This window comes from Dipodomys merriami, unplaced genomic scaffold (genome assembly GCF_024711535.1).
Source record: "Dipodomys merriami isolate MVZ:Mamm:240054 unplaced genomic scaffold, mDipMer1.0.p SCAF_82, whole genome shotgun sequence".
NCBI classification, from domain to species: Eukaryota; Metazoa; Chordata; class Mammalia; order Rodentia; family Heteromyidae; genus Dipodomys; species Dipodomys merriami.
The window spans coordinates 3,922,416-3,943,416 of record NW_027206424.1 but is presented as its reverse complement, the minus strand read 5'-3'; the positions used below and the strand labels follow the sequence as shown (position 1 = coordinate 3,943,416).

At 42.8% G+C, this 21,001-nt stretch overlaps 1 protein-coding gene across 1 annotated transcript in view; it reads right to left on the bottom strand.

The window, feature by feature from the left end:
* Positions 1-452: 452 nt before the first annotated feature.
* The window catches only part of Glrx3 (glutaredoxin 3), a 38,532-nt gene continuing 17,983 nt past the window's right edge, over positions 453-21,001 (bottom strand). The window contains exons 5-11 of the mRNA XM_070011485.1: positions 14,316-14,488; positions 13,775-13,836; positions 11,450-11,507; positions 8,640-8,692; positions 7,163-7,202; positions 6,969-7,061; positions 453-519 (exon numbers count right to left, since the gene is read on the bottom strand). Coding sequence (XP_069867586.1) covers positions 469-519; positions 6,969-7,061; positions 7,163-7,202; positions 8,640-8,692; positions 11,450-11,507; positions 13,775-13,836; positions 14,316-14,488 — 530 coding nt within the window. The 3' untranslated portion in view covers positions 453-468. The remainder of the gene's footprint in view (positions 520-6,968; positions 7,062-7,162; positions 7,203-8,639; positions 8,693-11,449; positions 11,508-13,774; positions 13,837-14,315; positions 14,489-21,001) is intronic.

Here is a 21,001-nt window from a genome sequence, read left to right as displayed (position 1 = left end):
TCAGCCCAGCTCACCCAGGCACCCGGCAAACGTCTCAGCTGAATCTTCCCAAGGCTGTAAGGAGATCTTTGGCCAGTGAGGGGAGCCATTGGGCTGGGACCTGTGAGCCGCAGACTGCTGTGCACCGGGCTCTGTCAGTTCTCCACCTTCTGAAGATTCTTCATTAACTGCTGCAAGAGGACCACGTGTTAAGAAACAAATGTATAAGGGTTAACTACAGTCATCACACATTCAACAACACTTTCTTACACATAATACTTTTCATTCAATTTGAAGATATTTATTGCATTCATTAGGTGGAAAAAATGTAACATACATTTATTTAACACAACCTTGTGAAATTCACAAAGCATAACTTGGTAAGAAGCATTTTTTTATTCTTAGTCCACTTCTGAGGACTGAATCATAAACTGCTCCGTTGTAATTAAATAATTCTTGCAAGAGGTGGATACTGCATTTAACATTTTATTAATTTTCTCCTCTCAGTACAGGCAGCAATTCACCATTTTCTTTCAGCTCCTAAAAACAAAAAACATATGCATATATATCAAAAAGCATCTCAACAATCATGGCTTTAAACAATCATGGCTCATATCTAATCTACATCTGAAAACCAGAAGGAGCACTCAATCTATAAGACTTCGGAAACTATTGTATCATAAAAAGTAGGGCTTGAAATACATTTAAAGCATATAAATTGAAGCATGATCACTATGAGCAATATATGTAGGTCTTCATAAACAATATAGTGACTATACACTATACTATCAGATGGCTATATTTTAAACAGTATTCTAAAACCAAGACTTCTTCAGCAAACAGGACAATGTATTGCTGTAACTTAAGTCCTCTATGTAAGTTACAGCAGTAAATAAGGGAGAGAGGGACTGGTATGCAAGGCTAAGATTGAAACGATGGTGACACTACTCCAACACACATCACAGTCTATTCCTGCTGCCTCTCATGGACCCGGCATACTGCAATACTTCACAGCCTGGGAACACATGTACAGTTCAGGAAAAACTGAAGTGCCAGGGAAAACATAAAGGCCAGAAGCCATTTAAGACAAGCCATATGCCAGTGGTTTACGCCTGTAATCCTAGCGATCAGAAAGATGGCAGTTTAAGGCTAACCTGAGCAAAAGTTCATGAGGGACCTCCAACTCAATCCGCAGCTGGTGAGCCAGAGGACACCTGTCACCCCAGTCACACATGAGGCTGAGTTTGCAGGGCTCACAGTTCGAGACCAGCAAAGGAAAAAACGTCTGTGAGACTAGACAAAAAAGGCTGGGCGCTGCCAGTGGCTCACGCCTGTAATCCTAATAGGAGGTTGAGATCTGAGGATTACGGTTCAAAGCCAGCTGGGGCAGGAAAGTCCGTGAGACTCTTATCTCCAATAAACCACTCAGAAAACTGGAAGTGGTGCTGTGGCTCAAGTGGTAGAGCGCTCACCCTGAGCTGAAGAGCTGAGGGACAGCACCCAGGCCCAGAGTTCAAGCCCCAAAACTCACAAAGATGGATGGATGGATGGATGGATGGATGGATGGATGGATGGATGGGCATGGTATTAGGGACCTGTCATCCGAAATACACAAGAAATCATAAAATAGGAGGACCAAAGCCCAGGCTGGCACGGGCAAAATACAAGAGTCTACCTCAAATACCTATGTAAGCTAGGCACCAGCAGCATGGGAAGCTGAGCATGAAAGGGTAGCAACTCTAGGCAGAAAGGGTCACAGGATCACTTCTCATCCCACAGCTGGGCAGTCCGCCCTCCCCAGTCATACTGAAGGTCAAGACTAGGTGGGCAGGACGGCACATGGAGGCCAGCCCTAGCGGAAGTCAATGAGACTTCATCTCCACAGCAGGGAAGCTGGATGCAGTGGCACAGCCTTGTGAGCACAACCGCTACAGAAGGCCTAAAACAGACAGAGTAGGGCTCAGAAGCATGCTAGTGTCAGAAGCAAGACCCTATTCCAAAAGCAACCAGTGAAAAACAGGGCTGGAGGCATAGCTCAGCAGTATCCTTACCAGCCTAGCAAGCGTAAGGCCCTGAGCTCAAACTCCAGTAGAACAAAGAAGGAAAGGGAAGGAAAAGGAAGGTGAAAGAAGGCAAGAAGGGAAGGAGGGAGGGAAGGAGGGGGGGAAGGAGAGGAGAGGGGGAAAGGGAGAAAGGAGGGAAGCAGCCAGGCAAAGCCATACACATCTGTACTGTAGGTCCCAACTATTTGGGGGACTAAGGCAAGAGGGTCAGCTTCTTCCAGCCCAGGCAGAAAAATCTAAGACTCCCACCCCAATTAAACAGCAAAATGCCAAGCTGGAAATGTAATGTACACACACACACACACACACACACACACACACACACACACACACACACACACACACACACACACACACACACACACACACACACACACACACACACTCTCTCTCTCTCTCTCTCTCTCTCTCTCTCTCTCTCTCTCTCTCTCTCTCTCTCTCTCTCTCTCTCTCTCTCTCTCTCTCTCTCTCTCTCTCTCTCTCTCTCTCTCTCTCTCTCTCTCTCTCTCTCTCAAAAATAGAGATGGGACAACAGAAGAGCTACCAAACCAAAAGCAGACAGGCTCTCCACTTTTCACTCCTATTTTTCCTAGTAAAAACCATCAAGTAAAACAAAGTTTCCACATGACAACAAAATCTAAATGTGAGTTGCTTGTTAAGACCTTTGTTATCATTAACCAGCATAAAAATCAACCAGCAGAACCACTAAAATCTACACAATGAAAGCAAATGGACATGATCTGGCCCTAACATTATCTTGAGATCTGCTACCTTGTATTAAAAAGGAGACTTCCAGCCAGGGCCTGGTTGTTCCTAACTACTAGGGAGGACTGCAGTTTGAAGCCAGCCTATGTAGAAGTCTACAAGATTCTACCTCCAATTAAGCAGCAAAAAAGCAGGACTGGAGGCATGGCTCAAGAGAGAGAGCACCAGCAGTGAGCAAGAAAGCCAAGTGATTGTAAGAGGCCCTGAGTTCAAACCCCAGTTTAAAAAAAAAAAAATCCTCTTGCCCTAATAGACCCAGGAGGGCTTTCTGAAGACAAGTTGGCTGTGTAGTTCAGGGGTGAGCCCAACTCCAGGACTAACTAGCTGTGGAGCACCACACAGCTACACATCTCTGAGACTTGTGCACACCTGTGCTTTCTGCATGAGGAGTGGGGCAGCTGAGGGTGTACAAGGCATACCAAAGCAGGGCACGCAGCACCCTGAGCTTCAGCAAGGAGCAGATCAGTCAGCACCATGCGGGCCACGAGGCAGCAGTGACTCTAACCCACACGTCCTCCACGGCCCCTTGCTCCAGCCCACGCGCCCCAGTGCTGCAGTCCACAGTGCCTGGATGGACTGCCCCTCCCCCAGAAAGAGGAGCTCAGTAAACATGTGAGGAGCATTCTTCTCAGGGCCGCAGGCTTACGAGCATGGCTACCCATTTATCCAGTCAACAAAAAGCACTTGGTGCTCCAGAGGCCAGCCAGAATTAGCTCATCTGGGACATGTTCTAACTGAACCCAACATAAAAAATGGTCTCTTAAGTAACCAATCAGCAACCTAACAGTCAATCCCATGAATCTTAGCAAGGAAAATAGTTAACAATACCACAAAATTTCCAAATGTACATGTTTTCTAAGCAGGCAACACTAACACCCTGCTATATACCTAAGAACTCACACAGCTTAGCTTTCAAATTCAATGAGATTTATTGATTGTATCTTCCCAAGAGTTACCAGTGGCCAAGGTACAGACTATAAAACATTCAGACAAAAACAGGCTCAAGAGAATTTGGGGTTGAAAGACAGTGTGTCTTACAAAAGTAAGATACTTTTATAAATAACAAATGCAGATCTATTTTTGATGCTTCAGGGCTATTCAAAAGCTTTAATAGTATTAAACATCCTTTTTCTCTAGGAATGAAACACTCGACTCACTGGTTTGTTTCAAGTGACATTAACCCCAGCACAACACGGAACAAATCTGGTACGGGTGCAGCAACAGCAACAGGACGACGAGTTGGCCTGCACGGTCAAGGACACAAGTGACTTTGCAAACATGCCATCACCGCAGCTCTCTGCAAAGCTCCTTCCTTCCCATTGCTAAGTGTGTGTTGAAAACTGATTCCACAATGTAACTCCAAGAGCTACTTCTTGTTTTTCACATCAGATCTGAGAAGCCCTGCCAAGCAGACAGGAGGAAAGTCTGAGGAAGGAAGAGGAGGTCTTGGGGAGCAGGAAGGTCTAAGGAAGGTCTGAGGGAAAAGGAAGAAAGTGTGAGGAAGAGAAGGTTCTGAGGGAGGAGGAGGGTCTGAAGAAGGTCTGAAAGCCTGAGGGAGGAGGCCTAAGGAGGAGGAGGAAGGACACAGGAAGCTTGCTGCCCTAGAGAAGCAACCTGACCTCCATTCCTACTCAGTCCCTCCACTGACCCCTGCCACTTCCTTCGCTGCCAGGGTGGGCCACAGTGGGGTAAGAGTGTTCTAAGCTACCAAAGCCCCCAGTTAGAGGACTAGCACAGATGCTAGCTGACAAGCAGGGTTCTCCTTTTGTGTCACATTCATTTAAAATACAGTGAAGGAGCAAGGGACAGGCTCATGCCTGTAATCCTAGCTGTTCTTATACAAGAGGCTAAGACCAGAGGATCGGTTCCCAGCAGCCCAGGCAAGAAAGTCTGTGAGACTCTCACCTCCAATTGAAGTCAAAAGTGAAGCTGTGGCTCAAGTGGTAGAGCACCAGCTTTGAGCAAAAAAGCTCAGGGATAGTACCCAGCCCCTGAGTTCAAGCCCCAGGACTGGCACAAAAATGAATACCCACAATGACTGGGTGCTGTTATCTCACACATGTAATCCTAGCTACTCAGGAGGCTGAGATTGAGGATTGTGGTTTGAAGCCTGGCAAGGAAGGAAAGTCTACAAGACTTGTAATTACCAAAAAAATGGAAATGGAGCTGGGGCTCAAGTGGTAAAGCGCCAGCCTTGAGCATAAAAAGCTCAGGGACAGCGCCCAAGGCCCTGAGTTCAAGCCTCAGAACCAGCACAAAATCAAAAACAAAATCCCGTTATGTTGAAACGAACTTTACAACTTTGGGGGGGCAGGGGGAGGAGGGGAGGATTGGGTGGGGGGGTAGGGGGGAGGCTGGGAAGGGATGGGAAGGGGAAACAAAGGAGGAGGCTACAATGCTTGATAAGAAATGTACTCATTATCTTGCCCATGTAATTGTAACCCCTCTGTACAGTATTTTCACAATAAAAAATAAAATTTAAAAAAAAATTGATATAAAAAAAATCCCACAATTGGGGATTAGAAAAGAGGGGCAAATGATGGAAGGATGAGACTACTTAAGATGCATTGTACTGGGGCTGGGAAGGTGGCTCAGTGGTAGAGTGCTTGCCTTGCATGCATGAGGCCCTGGGTTCGATTCCTCAGCACCACATACACAGAAAAAGCTGGAAGTGGCACTGTGGCTCAAGTGGTAGAGCACTAGCCTTGAGCTGAAGAGCTGAGGGACAGCGCCCAGGCCAAGTTCAGGCCTCACAACCAACAAAGTAAAAATAAAAAAAATAAAAATAAAAGATGCATTGTACTCATAATCTGACTTGAAGTGAAACCTCTTTGTACAATTTCTTAATTATAAAACACACAGGGCACCAAAGAGTCAAAAATCCCTAAGAAACAGTATTCTCTCTAAACACGCCAAGAGCCCTGCCAGAAGCAGACGCTCAGGACCACCGTCTCACTACTTGGAAGGCTCAGCTCCCAGGCAGCCTGGGATCCCATCTCAACCAACAGTAGGGCACAGTGTTGATTGCCTGCCACCCCAGCTACATGGGAGTCTGAGACGACAACGGCTCTGGTGCTGGGCCAGTCAGAGCAACGGAAAAACAAAAAACGATGTTTGTGAGACCTCCCTACCCCCATCTCAGAGAAAAGGTTGTGAACAGTCACCCCAGGTACAGGGGGAAGAAGGAAAGAGAGAGGGAGTATCAGGACCCAGAGCAGCCCAGGCAAACTGTGAGACCCTATCTCAAAAAACAACCGAAGCAAAAGGGGTTAGTAGTTGGCTCAAGTTGTAGAACACCTGTCCACCGGCGAGAAGCTCCAAGTTCAAACGCTGGTACTGCCCCACTCACCCTCCCCCACTGGCCCTGTCATGGCACAGCAGGCGAGGTCAGGGTAAAGGTAAGTGCAGAGACTCCAGCCTCCTGCCTATGAGTTCTAGCTCCTCATCCTTAAACCCAAGTGCAAGTGAAAGAGGAAAAGCAGGGCTGGGAAGGTGGCTTAGTGGTAGAGCACTTGCCTTGCATGCATGAGGCCCTGGGTTCGATTCCTCAGCACCACAGAAGCAGGAAAAAAAAAAAAACGGAAGTGGCGCTGTGGCTCAACTAGTAGAGCCCTAGCCTTGAGCTGAAGAGCTGAGGAACAGCGCCCAGGCCCAGAGTTCAGGCCCCACGACCGGACCCAAAAAAAAAAAAAAAAAAAAAAAAAGAGGAAAAGCAATGGCACAAGGAAGTGAGAAAGAAACATAAAAACCAAGGATCACAATTTCAGGAGGACAAACATGCTTCTGGCTAAAAGAATCCATGTATGTACAGGGAAGTTGGGCCCTGGAGCCCAGATATCCTAACTACAGATTATGCAAGGAAATCCATTGCCGAGAAAGCACAGGATGACAGGCAGGCACCACGGAGGACGCAGGGAGGTGAGCTCCCGCAGGCTTCCTGCAGAGTGGGTTATGAGCCTGGCTGCAGCCACAAGTCATCTGGAAAGCCAGTGCAGAAGGTGAGTGCTGTCCAGCACTAGCTCAGAGCTGAGGAAGGTCTGAACTACAGGAAGTGTGCACAGACAGGCAGAATGACGGAAGAGATTGAGTGAAGGTAGAGGAATGAGAGTCCCATTCAATGTGAGGTGACCGTCTTTAAGGGAGCAGATGCACAGGCCTTACCTTTACAATGTCCAACCCTCCAACAAGCTCCCCTTTCACATACAGCTGAGGATATGTTGGCCAGTTTGAAAATGTTTTTAATCCTTGCCGCACCTAAAGAAAACACAGGAGCCCTGAGACCTTCTTCTAGACCCCCAGATTAAAGCTAAAACAATGAAACAGAAAAGCCAGAACTTAGAAAAGCCAGAACTTACTTCTTCATCCTCCAATATGTCAAATGTTTCATATTCCACACTACAAAAAAGGAGAACACATTTTAATAAATACCGCTTTAAACAAAAAATTGTAAAACCTGTTTACTGTTTCCAAAACAGTGAAAGGAAACCACTGCTAACAACATTTATAGCAAACCAATGGATTATTTTTTAAATCTGGAATCTGCCTGGTACTACACAGAATAAGTCATTTCTATCTATTTTTCTCTAGACAATACTGCATTAGACCAGAGGTTAGCAAGTTTTTCTTAAAGAAAGAACTTTTTTTTTCCTAAAGAAAAAAAAAAAAAAGACCACAGCCAGGTGTCGGGGTGGCTTACATCTATAATCCCAGCTACTAAGAGGCTGAGATTTGAGGATCTTGGTTTGAAGCCAGCTGGGGCAGTAAAGTCCCTGAGACTCTTATCTCCAATTAACCACCAAGAAAATCCAGAAACAGAGCAGAGCTGTGGCTCAAGTGGTAGAATGTCAGCCAGCCTTGAGCACAAAAACACAGGGACAAGTGTCTAGGTGTCTAGGCCCTGACCTCAAGACTCAGGTCCAGAACCAGGAAAAAAAGACCACAAACAAGCCAGCATCCTTTCCACCACCAAATGGGTGAAAGAGAGGCCTTGAGGCCACAACCCCAGTAAGCCAACTCTTTTCTCCTGAAGTATCATAGTCAACAGAAGAAATTAACTGTTTTTTGCTTTTCTGTCTCCAAAACTGTATTAAGTTTATGCAGCCCAAGAGTACTATAATATTTTGAAGATCTATAACTTCATTGAGCAGGCTAACCTAGTTCAAGCTCCAAACAGAAAATACTTTTAATTTAAAAAGAAATCAAGAAATAAAGAATAGAAATAAGCAAAAGCAGATGAAAATCTAAACATGAGCTAAGTATCTCTAAGCAAGTAGTTTGTTGTTGTTTTGGGGGGAGTCGTTTTGCCAGTCCTGGGACTTGAACTCGGGCTGGGCACTGTCCCTGAGCTTCTTTTGCTCAAGGCTAGCACTCTACCACTCGAGCCACAGCGCTACTTCCTGCTTTTTCTGTTTATGTGGTTCTGAGGAATTGAACCCAGGGCTTCATGCATGCTAGGCAGACACTCTACCACTAAGCCACATTCCCAGACCCTATGTGGTTGTTCTAAACTCCATCATCTAGATCAAACTCAGGAGTACTGTGACTCAAGATGATTGATGACTCTCACATCCGGTAATGAGCCTCGTGATGTGTTTATAGAGTAAGTATACTTTTTTTTAAATAAAATTTTAAAACAACCTACAATATATTCACCTGTAATGTCCTTAATACATGGTGAGAAGAACAACCAGACGTATTAGGTTAAAACATTCACAAAACATCAGAACAAAATGCACACAAAATGTATGTATATATAGGCAGACACTAAGCATCCACTGTAGAACTTAAGCTGGACCGTCTTACATATACTAGTTGAACACAAGAGTTACATACCCAGTACCATTTAGTATTTCCAGAATTTGTTTGCTGAATCCACATTTTGCTTCCTAAATCAAAAAAACAAATTACATTTTTTTCTATGTCCCAACTGGCATGGGTATAGCTCTCATGTCTTATCAGCCTGCAGGGTGACTATTCAGCTCAGCCTTGTTACCCACCTCACCCCAACCTCTTGTATGGACAACCAGGACATCACCCAGACTTGTAACCCACAAACTTATGAAACACTGGTCAAAAAGTCCAAGTCAAGCCTTAAGTTTCTTCTACTGAGACTCACTCAATGTCACTTTTTTGTCAATCCTGAGGCTTGAACTCAAGGCCAGGGTGCTGTCCCTGGGCTTATTTTACTCAAAGCTAGCACTCTACTATTTGAGCCACAGCACCACTTCCATTTTTTTCTGAATAGTTTATTGGAGATAAGCATCTCAAAGGCTTTTCTGCCCAGGCTAGCTTTAAACCATCTAAGATTCTTAGATCTTAGCCTCCTGAGTAGCTAGGATTACAGGTGTGAGCCACTAGTGGCTCAGCTACAATGTCATTTCTTAAGTTACACAAACTAATTAATAATAATTCACTTCATCTTTTTGTAATAGTTAAGATAATCATTATTTTCATGTTTTCCTAGTGGATTCTAACCCCACTTTTTAAATTTATCTTTGCAGTATAGGGTACCAAAACTCTGAGGTTCTAGAAATCTTAAAGGTCTTTCTGTTTTTGGTTTTTCCCATTCCACATAACCTCTAAATCCCAGCAAACTGACACCACATAAACATTTTAAGTGTTTTAATAGTGCTGATCTTTCTAAAATATACTAAATCTTTCTGGGTTTCATAAAAAAGAAATGTTAAAAATAAGACTGTACTCAGGGATTAAAAGTATGACTGAAGTGGTAGAGCGCATGCTTAGCAAAAAAAAAAAAAAAAAAAAAAAAAAAAAACAATACTGAGGGGAAAAAAGGAAAAGTATTCCCTAAACCACTCTACAAAAGTCACCCTGTCATTTCTTTTTTTTGGGTCCGGTCATGGGGCCTGAACTCTGGGCCTGGGCACTGTCCCTCAGCTCTTCAGCTCAAGGCTAGCGCTCTACCACTTGAGCCACAGCGCCACTTCCGGCTTTTTGCTTATGTGGTGCTAAGGAATCGAACCCAAGGCCTCATGCATGCAAGGCAAGCGCTCTACCACTGAGCCACCTTCCCAGCCCTCACCCTGTCATTTCTAGAAACTACTAAATTGTTTTTAATAAATGCATTAGAAAGAACTCATATACCGGTTACATTACCTAGTTATATTAACTAATAAGTCTCATTTAGTAATACTTATTCCAAATTTAGGAATAACTTGGTTCTCACAACCCGTGAATTATTATGACTGATCTCTATTTACAAAAGCACAAATTGAAGCTCTGGGTGATTCATCTACATGCCCAAAAAATCTTGGAGTGGTAAGGACAACAAAGTATCCTCATTCTATCTGCTTCACCTCAAAAAGAGCCCAAATTCTGTCCAGCTTTCCTACCTGAACAAGCAGCAAAGAACTTAGTAAAGTTAACATGAAAACTGCACAGTACAAATGATAAGCCTAGCTTTGGAAATTGCCACTAAAATCTCCACCCAAAAATAATTTTGCTCAAACTATCAGTGCAAATGATCTACCAAACTAAATATTCAAAATGATCCAAAATCAAAATGTACTTCCAACAGATTGCTTAAAACTGTGAAAACAGCACAGTAAGATTTGCTTGGGAAAGGAACATGGTGAGAAGGGGTGACAGCCAGGTGCTGGCGGCTCACACCTGTAATCCTAGCTATTCAGGAGGCTCTGAGGATAGTGGTTCCAAGCCAGCCCAGGCAGGAAAGTCAGTGAGACTCTAAGAAAACCAGAAGTGGCACTGTGGCTCGAAGTGGCAGAGCACTAACCTTGAGCAAAAGAGCTCATGGATAGCACCCAGGCCCTGAGTTCAAGCCCCATGAACAACCAAAACACATGAGGGGATGAGACTGATTGGAATATACTGTAAATGTATGGAAATGCAACAATGAACCCTACCACTTCCACCCTCCCTGGAAGTTTAAAAAAAAAAAAAATACAAATAATGGGCTGGGAAGGTAGCTCAGTGGTAGAGCACTTGCCTTGCATGTATGAGGCCCTGGGTTCCATTCCTCAGCACCACATAAGCAGAGAAAAAAAAAAGCCGGAAGTGGCTTTGTAGCTCAAGTGGTAGAGTGCTAGCCTTGAGCTGAAGAGCTGAGGGACAGTGCTGAGGCCCAGAGTTCAGGCCCCACGACCAGACTCCCCCTCCCGCCCCAAAAAAAAAAAATGTTTCATCAAAAAGTTACAAGAACCATCCTGTCACAAGTCAGAATGAATGACAGTTTTCCTCAGTCACCAGACACTCCCAGTGGACTGTGGCCATGGTTTACTTACCACTATGGACACTTGCACTGGGCTGATCTAGGGGCAAGAACCAGAGCCCTACCTGGTTCTCTGCAATAGGTCCTGCACTCAAAGGAAGAGTAATGGAGTGGCAACTTAGAGAACTGCAAAGGGTTAAACATGTTGACCACTTTAGCTGACAAAGTTTGGCAACCGAAAGAAATGCACCCTGCTGAGATGTTGATGATAAAGTCAAGCAAAATGTAGATTACTTTGTTTGATCTCCATAAGCACCAATTAAGGCCTGGATAACTTCCTGATAGCACTACAGCTTCATTAGCTAAAGCTAGGAAAAGAAGATTTAACTGTCCCCTTGTTGCAGACGTTAACATCAAAAGAAATTACAAATAAAACCATTTTTGAGTTTTTTACCTGTTTGTTTCCTTTCATAAAGAGCATCACAGAAGCTTTATTCGTCAGCATTTTGAGCCTAAAGAGAGAAAATTGATATGAAATGGCTCAGCTCAATTATTAAACACCACTTTTGCTCCGCTTCATGAGTAGCATACATATTTGAGGGATAGCAGGAAGATAGTTCACAGCTTTGAGTGGTATTAAACAAGCAAATGCATTGACATTTTCCTTTATTTCATTCTCTCCCCAAGCCACTGTAAAACACAATATGGCTTTTAAGGCGACGAATGTTCCTTCAAGTTGCAATTTAAGCCCATCAACTCACAGCACTAAAAAAAAAATAATAATAACCAATTCAGTAAGGAATTGTTCAATAGGAGGCCTATATATTGAGCCCAGGCAGAATTTCCTGAGCAAGATCAGTAAGCCCTGCTCCCATCACGGCACTGTACAATGCTCACACGGCAGGCCTAGAGAGTAAAAATGTAAAGTATTAGACTGTCCATTAAAGCTTGCTGCTAACATCAGTATTCTCATCCATATTTTACACCACCCACTGAACAGCATAATCTACCTTTCTGTCAGGAATTTTAACTATCTGCATTTGGACCAAATCTCAGGAAAGTCAGGGTGGGACACTGGGTTGTCCAGCATGTTCTACTCACTCTCCATGGCTACAGACAAGCCACAGCTCCAAATCTCCCTATAGAAAAAAGTTGGTACATGCAACTAAGCACCTGAGAAGGCACACTTCCAGAAGAGGATAAGCTCCTTCTTGGAAAAACAGCAGGAGACACAGAAGTATGATGCTAGCCCAGATCATTTATCCAAGTAACCAACTATCTAGATCCATAGACCACCTTATGTTGTGACAAGGATACACTCTGTTCACTAGGAGCCTGTCAGCTGGATCCACAGACCACTCTGTACGGTTCAAAACATAGGATATCAGCCACAAACTTTGTTCACTAAGAGCCCATTAAGTTACTGCTCAAAAATATATTGAATTCTGCTTTCTACATAACACTACCAGTTGTCCTACAGTGTCTACAAGAACAGATTTAGAAGCAGCACATTAGAACAGGTCAGATGAGGACAAAGAAACAAAGTAGTGGAAAGATATCAACAGAGGAGGGTACATGAATAGTACATCCAGGCTGCCCATGGAGTTCACACAGCCCCTACAAGCCAAGGGAGCCCACAGGACACAGCCAGACTTACAGGAAAGGACTTCTTAGTCAAATGAATCATCACGTTCTCATTATTTAAAAAAGGCAGGAAAGGGTATAATGCACTGGGGAAAGGGTGGCACCAAAGGTCAGTCTGATATACATGGAATGCTACTTCTAAGAATTAGTTTATCATGGACAAATAATTGAACACTTTTGGAAATTCTCAAAAGGTTACATAGCAAGAGAATTACAAGAGGGAGGTTAATCTTACAAACCCAAGTACCAACAATGAATGGCTGAGGTACTGGTAACTGTCAAAGTGAATTCTTTCTTAAACCTCTAATTTATATTAATACAAGGGAAATCTAAGTCTCTATAAATGCCAAAGTCCAAAATTTCTACAAGATAAGTTCTCCTAAAACTAAAATATAAAGTATAAGAATATAAGAATAAAGAAGCCGGGCACCGGTGGCTCACGCCTGTAATCCTAGCTACTCAGGAAGCTGAGATCTGAGGATCGAGGTTCAAAGCCAGCCCGGGCAGGAAAGTCCGTGAAACTCTTATCTCCAATAAACCACAAGAAAACCGGAAGTGGTTCTGTAGCTCAAGTGGTAGAGCGCTCGCCTTGAGCTGAAGAGCTGAGGGACAGCGCTCAGGTCCAGAGTTCAAGCCCCACAACCGACAAAAAAAAAAAAAAAAAAAGAATAAAGATATAAAATTTCCAAAATCTGCCTGCATTCTAAATTACCATGGCTTGAAAAGGTAGTATGAAGCACCCACACCTGCTGGAAAGCATAATACACATAGCATTAGCTTTTCACAAGTGTGAAACTCAAGGGCTCTAAGGTAATACCTTTAAGGTAGTACAAGAAAGTACAAGTGTGCCAATGAGCACAACTCAATGGGATCCTGCCTCCCAAATCCAGAGAACCAAAGCACAGTCAATCCACTGCAACACTTCTGTAACAGCAAAAAATGTTCTCCTCACAATCATTAGGCTGGTGCTAACATTTTTCTAGTCCAAATTAGACCTTCTCAGATTTCCATAACTAGATCTACTAAACCACAAAAACATGACCCAGGACATGCAAACACCAAATCCTTGATTTTCATTTAGAATAAATAATACAAAACTGAAGATTTAAAAAAATCTTTTTTAACTAACACTTACCTTTCCTCTAATCTGGGAGCTTTGGGGCAAATTGTATCTAGTTCTTCAGATGCTTCTAGCTCCTGAAATACAGACACTTGTCAGTTTAAGAATAATTTTATAATAACAAATCACCTTGACCATCCCATGATGTAGAATACAGTCCAAAAATCCAAAATGCTGTGTTTTTATTCTAGGTTACACTGGTAAAGGTACAATCATAAGAAATGTGTTTTTTGGTGTTTTTTTTTGGTCAGTTATGGGGCTTGAACTCTGGGCCTAGGCGCTGCCCCTCAGCTCTTCAGCTCAAGGCTAGCACTCTACCACTTGAGCCACAGCGCCACTTCCAGTTGTCTGAGTGGTTTACTGGAGATAAGAGTCTCATGGACTTTTGTGCCAAGGCTAGCTTTGAACCAGGATCCTCAGATCTCAGCCTCATGAGTAGATAGGATTATAGGCATGAGCCACCGGCACCCAGCAAGAAATGTGTACTTTAAAACACTTAAAAAGTATGCTTTAAACATATTATTTCTCTCTAAGGTAAAGGCTTCTCAACACCAACCTTAATTATATCAAGTCCTCCTATGAGCTCTCCGGAAACATAGAGCTGAGGATAGGTAGGCCAATTGGAATAAGTTTTGAGCCCTTGCCGAACTTCTTCATCTGAGAGGATATCAAAGCTGCTAAACTGAATGTTATGTTTGTGAAGAATTTCCACCATCTGCTTACTGAAACCTGTGTACAGAACAAGAAAATAGTAACTCTTACATACACATATACAAATTAATTCAGAGGACACATTAATGAACAGAGGCTTGCCTCTATTTTGTCATTTACAAGTATAGCTGAAGCCAGGCACCAGAGGCTCACCCCTGACACCTGTATTGCTAGCTATTTAGGAGGCTGAAATCTGATAACAGGGTTCAAAGCCAGCCTGAGCAGGAAAGTCCGTGAGACTCTCCAATTAGCCACCAGGAAATAGTGCTATGGCTCCACATGTCTAGTAGAGCACTAGCCCTGAGCAAAAAAGCTACGAGACAGTGCCCGGGCCAAGTTCAAGCCCCATGACTGACCAAAATTAATAAATAAAGTATAGCCGAACACTATATAAAGAAAAAATAAATCTTTATTTGATAGTTTATGTTCAGCTATAACCTAACACATATTCCCTCCCGCGCGCCCAGTCCTGAGGCTTGAATCCAGGGTCTGGCTGCCTTTTTTTTTTTTTTTTTTTTTTTTTGTCATTTGTGGGGCCTGAACTCTGGGCCTGGGTGCTGTACCTCAGCTCTTCAGCGCAAGATTAGCATAGCGCTCTACCCCTTGAGCCACAGCGCCACTTCCAGCTTTTTCTGCTTATGTGGTGCTGAGGTATCACACCCAGGGCTTCATGCATGCAAGGCAAGCATTCTACCACTAAGCCACCTTCCCAGCCCCTTCTTGAGCTTCTTTTGCTCAAGGCTAGTATTCTACTGCTTGAGCCACAGTTCCACTTCCAGCTTTCTTGGTAGTTTATTAGAGATAAGAGATTAGAGATAAGGGTTTCACAAACTTTCCTGCCTGGGCTGCTTTGAACCATGACCCTCAAATCTTAGCCTCCTATGTAGTTAAGATAACTAATTATGACTTTAAAAAAAATGTGTGTGAATGTTTATCAAAGTTGCTCTTCAGGTAGAGCACTTGCCTTGCATGCATGAGGCCCTGGGTTGGATTCCTCAGCACCACATAAGCAAAAAGAAAAAAGCCGGAAGTGGCGCTGTGGCTCAAGTGGTAGAGGGCTAGCCTTGAGCTGAAGAGCTGAGGGACAGCGCCCAGGCCCAGAGTTCAGGCCTCATGACCGGAACCAAAAAACAAACAAACAAACAAAGTTGCTCTTCATTATTAGGAACATTCCTTTTTATAGTAGAAGGTCAAACATTACTGGCCAAAAGAGGCATGAAGCCCTTGGGTGGAAGAAAACACTAGACAACAGGATTTTTGGTTTGGATGTGTCCCTGAGCTTCTGTGCACAGGTTTGGGGGAGAGAGGGGAAAGTGGGAAGGAGGAGGAAGGAAGAAGAGAGAGGAAGGAAGAGAGAAGGAAAAAGGGAGAGGAGAGGGAAAGAGGGGGACAGGGGAAAGAGGGAGATAGGGAAGGAGAGGGAGAGGGGGGGAGCAGGGGAGGGAAGGGAGAGGGAGAGCTCAAAGCTAGCACTTTACCACTAGAAAAAGAGACAGACAGAGCTAGCACTTTACCATTCCCAGCTTTTAGGAAAAGTTAACCGAAGATGAGTGTCCCGGAGTTTCCTGCCCATACACACTCTGCCAACAACCACTCTGAAAACCAACTGTGTAGTTCCCACAGCTTATGTACCAATTCCTGAGTTAAGATATGACCTGTGCCACCTCTTCATAGAATGAATTAGAACTGAAGGATTGAGTTCTCTCCAGCATAAAATAGGTAGAATACACTGCATCTTACAATGTACTGTTACATATGAACTGTCAATAGACTGACAGTATTCTTTTTCATCCTATGTCTTCACCTGACAGTTTCTTTTCTAAAACTATTTACATCCCCTAAAGTACATAATGTAATTTTTTTTACTATACTACAGTGACTTTATGTTCTATGATTTTATTATGCTTTTGACATATTTTTGTTCTGTACTCTTTTGACATTGTTATTATGACATTAGTACCGAAGAATAACAATGTGAATCAGTCTTTTATAAACCTATTAGTCTAGTCCGAAAAAGGGATATTTTTCTTTCCCTAAGCTAATTTTTGCCAATTATTTATCAAATACTCTTCTTCTCAAACACAGTCATAACTCACTGGAAAATAATCTATTCTTCAGATTCAAAATTCAGCTAAGACTTAACAAAATCAGCAATTACTTTTAAATCAAATCATAAAATCCAGCATAAGATTAACTACAATGGCTTTACCTACAGCTATCCAAAACTACAGCTACTACTAAGCACAAATCTACAACACATTATAGATGGGCATTTGTGAAATGTGACCCTGGTATTTATTGTCTAGCATGTAAGTTGCTTTTCCTACAACTAGAATGTTAAGTTCATGTACAGCCTGAAGTAAAACACTGATTCTGAGATTTTCTCATTCATCTGGGAGTTCATTAGTAAACAGCTAACGGGTGATTGCTGATGGTTATTCTGCTGCCAATATATTAACTCATTTCTACTGTAACTGGCTGAGAAAAAGGTTTAGTTTGTTTAGCTTTAGGCAATTACATGCAGACTAGAAAGATTGATTGGTACTGTTTCATTTTTAAGGGTTAAAGTGGCAGACTGAAAATGTTACGCTTAAGGATAAAGTAGTAAAAAAGCTTTTTTCTAACAACAAAATATTTATACTCTTGAAGAAAATGCATGTATGAATAAACACATTTAAAAATACAAAAATCATGTTTAAGTGACAGAATCACCATTTCTATCTGTAGTCATTTCCACTCATGACATGAGTAACAAGCCTAACTGGCACAGCAATAAATATCTTAAGAATATTTCTGGCCGGGCGCTGGTGGCTCACGCCTGTAATCCTAGCTACTCAGGAGGCTGAGATCTGAGGATCGAGGTTCAAAGCCAGCCCGGGCAGGAGAGACCTTGAGACTCCTATCTCTAATAAACCACCAGAAAACCGGAAGTGGCGCTGTAGCTCAAGTGGTAGAGCGCTCGCCTTGAGCTGAAGAGCTGAGGGACAGCGCCCAGGCCCAGAGTTCAAGCCCCATGACCGACAAAAAAAAAAAAAAAAAGAATATTTCTGTACTTGATATGCTTTCTGTGTCAACCCAAGGTAGACTACTCACTGCAGGAGAAACTTGTGGTCAGGCAGGCACTTTCTGCTTTGCTACAAGCTTTAACTATAACAGTTACAAGAGGGCTGGGAAGGTGCCTCAGTGGTAGAGCGCTTGCCTTGCATGCATGAGGCCCTGGGTTCGATTCTTCAGCACCACATAAGCAAAAAGAAAGAAGCCGGAAGTGGCGCTGTGGCTCAAGTGGTAGAGCACTAGCCTTGAGCTGAAGAGCTGAGGGACAACGCCCAGGCCCAGAGTTCAGGCCCCACAACCGGACCCAAAAACAAAAACAAACAAAAAAAAAAAACAGTTACAAGAATTCCCTGATAACTAACCTGTATAAGCATTCTGTTTAGAAAAACACTAGAAACTCTTCCTCAAACATAAGCACCTTCTCTTTTCCTATTCTCAAGAAGCATGGAAGAGGGAGAAGGTCTCTGATGTCTGAGACCCTCTCAATATGTAGGCTCACAATATACTATATGACTGCAGGCAGATCCCAAAAACAGAAGATAAAGCAGGTGCAGCCGCAGCCTGTGCAGGTTCCACCGTAGGCTCTGGAAACAGCTTTCATGGTTCCCTACACAAGATATTTAAATGTTATTCATTCATATTTTTCTGACCAACAGAAAGGCAGGGGCCAGTAATTCCAAAACAAAGCACAACTTCAGTCCACAATGAACACCCCAAGGGAGCAAAGCAGTGTTCCTGACAGCCGTGCTTTCAAACTGAACTCTGAACTCTGGAAGAGGGCTTGCCTACACTCGCTCTCAAATGCCAACAGAGAAGCAAAAACAACTCCAAAAGAAATAGCAGCAGGCATGTTCCCTGCAGAAAGCTGCTTGTAAGTGACATTTGTGCAGCAGTGCACACAGAAAAGGGAAACAGCATCAGAGCAGCATCAGGGAAGAAAGGGACACGGCAGACAGGGAAATGGTTTCCAAATGATCCTTAGTAGATACTTCAAGATATCAATACCCTAAAGTGGCTTATTTAGTCTCTATGTAGGTAGAAAGACATGTAAAAGAAACTAAACGATCATGAAGCAGAAAGTCTATTCAAAATACAGTTATAAAAGGTATAAAAAATAAGACAAGCACCTGAAGAAACTGCTCTGTTAAATCAAAATCTTTAGTTTCCTAATAATTTCTTCTATTACCCACATGTCTGTAATACCCTGCTTTTCAGTTTGCTCTGATTTGTTTAAAAGTTGCTTTTTTTATTCTTGATTATTCATATAGACTAAACATTACTCACAGAATTAATGGAAAAAATAGCAGGGCGTTGATGGCTCACACCCATAATCCTAGCTACTCAAGAAGCTGAGATCTGAGAATTGCTGTTTGAAGTCAGCCTGGACAAGAAAGTCTGTGAGACTCTCTAACCACAAAAATAGCAGAGTGGAGCTGTGGCTCGAGTGGTAGAGAGCAGCTAGCCTTGAGCGCAAAAGCTCAAGGGCAGCACCCAGGCTGAGGTCAAGCTCTAGGACCAGCCAAAAAGAAAAAAGGCTAAAAAAGTACATCATAGGTCAAGTGTCTATCTTTGGCAGTGTGGGGGAAAGATACAGAACCCAAGGAAAAAGTGTGAAAAAATGCAGCAGGGGCTGGGAAGGTAGCTCAGTGGTAGAGTGCTTGCCTTGCATGCATGAGGCCCTGGGTTCAATTCCTCAGCACCATATAACAAAAAGAAAAAAGCCGGAAGTGGCACTGTGGCTCAAGTGGTAGAGTGCTAGCCTGGAGCTGAAGAGCTGAGGGACAGCGCCCAGGCCCAGAGTTCAGGCCCAACGACCGGACCCAAAAATAAAAAAATAAAATGTAGCAGTGGAGCAGTGTCACTGGACATGAATGAAAGTGAACTATACAATTTATAGGTGGAGACAAGCGGGAAAGAATGAGGGAACAGAAGACCTTTTACGGAAGGAAATGTCATTACCCGACTCGTGTAATCCCTCTGTACAACACCTCTATAGTAACAGTAAATTAGTTAAAAAAAATGCATCCAAGGAGTAAGATCACGGTTCAAGTAAGAGAGCACTTGCTTTGACAACTGAGGCCTGGTTCAATCCCCAGAGCCAATAAAAACAAATTTACAAATTCAGTTTATAATTATATAACATCTGCACTGAAAAGGCTCTCCAAGACTAGATCCACCCATCATCCCCGGAAAGAACTAGATTCGCACAAGGAGGTACCAGAGTTGAACCCCATTACTGAGAGAGGTAGGGCTGAGCTGGAACTGACAGGGTACTTTCCAACACCCCTACTTCTCTGCTGCCTAAGTGGAATTTCTCCAAGCTTCAATTTTGTTGCTTGTCAAGTTTACTAGGTTATTAGAAAAGGCTAAAGAATGCTATTGTTTAGACAAAAAGAAGAGAGGACTGTCTTAAGACTGTCTTCCCCCTGTTCAATCTGTCATGCAGGCTTACCACACTTTACCATTCCATTTCACTGGAATGAAGGCACTGAATAAAATCCACTAGACAAGACCTCCTAGTAGACTAGCTCACAAAGTACCAGAAAGAATTTTCAAGTCTGATAGAAGGTAAACATTAAAAATAAAGTAACAATGCCACCTGGGGACTGTCTACTGCTTCCTTTAGTTAACTCTAGCAGCTTTAAAATACCGAAACAGTGATCACAGTCTGGTACGGAAGATTCTGACCAGGAAATTTTTCAGTCAAAACTAAGAAATCATTTCTTCATCTTTTACAGCAGAACTGATCATGAAATTTTGTTGTTCAAAGTTGGCTGGTTGAAAACTTAATGTGCCATTTGATAACTACATAGGAAGGAACTTAGAATTAAATTTATATTGGGAGCCTGGCTATTTTTATAAAGTCACCCTGGACAAGTAGTAATCATATCAATAGCATACCCAATTTTATTACCACCTACCTTAATAAATTCCCTCCCATGCAGCTGAAACAAATATTCTTAAGAGTCTCAACAGAATCATCAAAAGGCATTAAGTGTTCAATTATGCAGCATAATACTGCTGTAGTAAGCACAGTAAAAAAGAAAACAACATAAACACAATACCAGAGGGGTCAAATAACTCTAAAACTTACTTAAGGACCAAATTACAAACATCTATGTGTACAGAAAATAAGCATGACTATAAGCCAAGAATTAGGATCTTTAAATTACTAGTAGCTATCAACTGAAAATGACTGCACTGGGTGCATAATACAAGCATTACACACTGACAACAGGGAAGGCAAAATTACCAGATGGTCACAAGAACACTATGAAAATTCTGCAAATTTTTAAATTATTGGATCCGAACAAAGTAAAGAAAAGGAAGGTGCCAAAAAAGAAAAGATAATTGTTAAGAGCAAAACTGCATAGGTAAAAGGCCCATTAACAGATACAGAGTAGCTGGAACTGAATTCCACCTCTGGTATCAGATGACCTTGGGCAAGTCATCTCACCTATAAAATAAAGGTCCTGC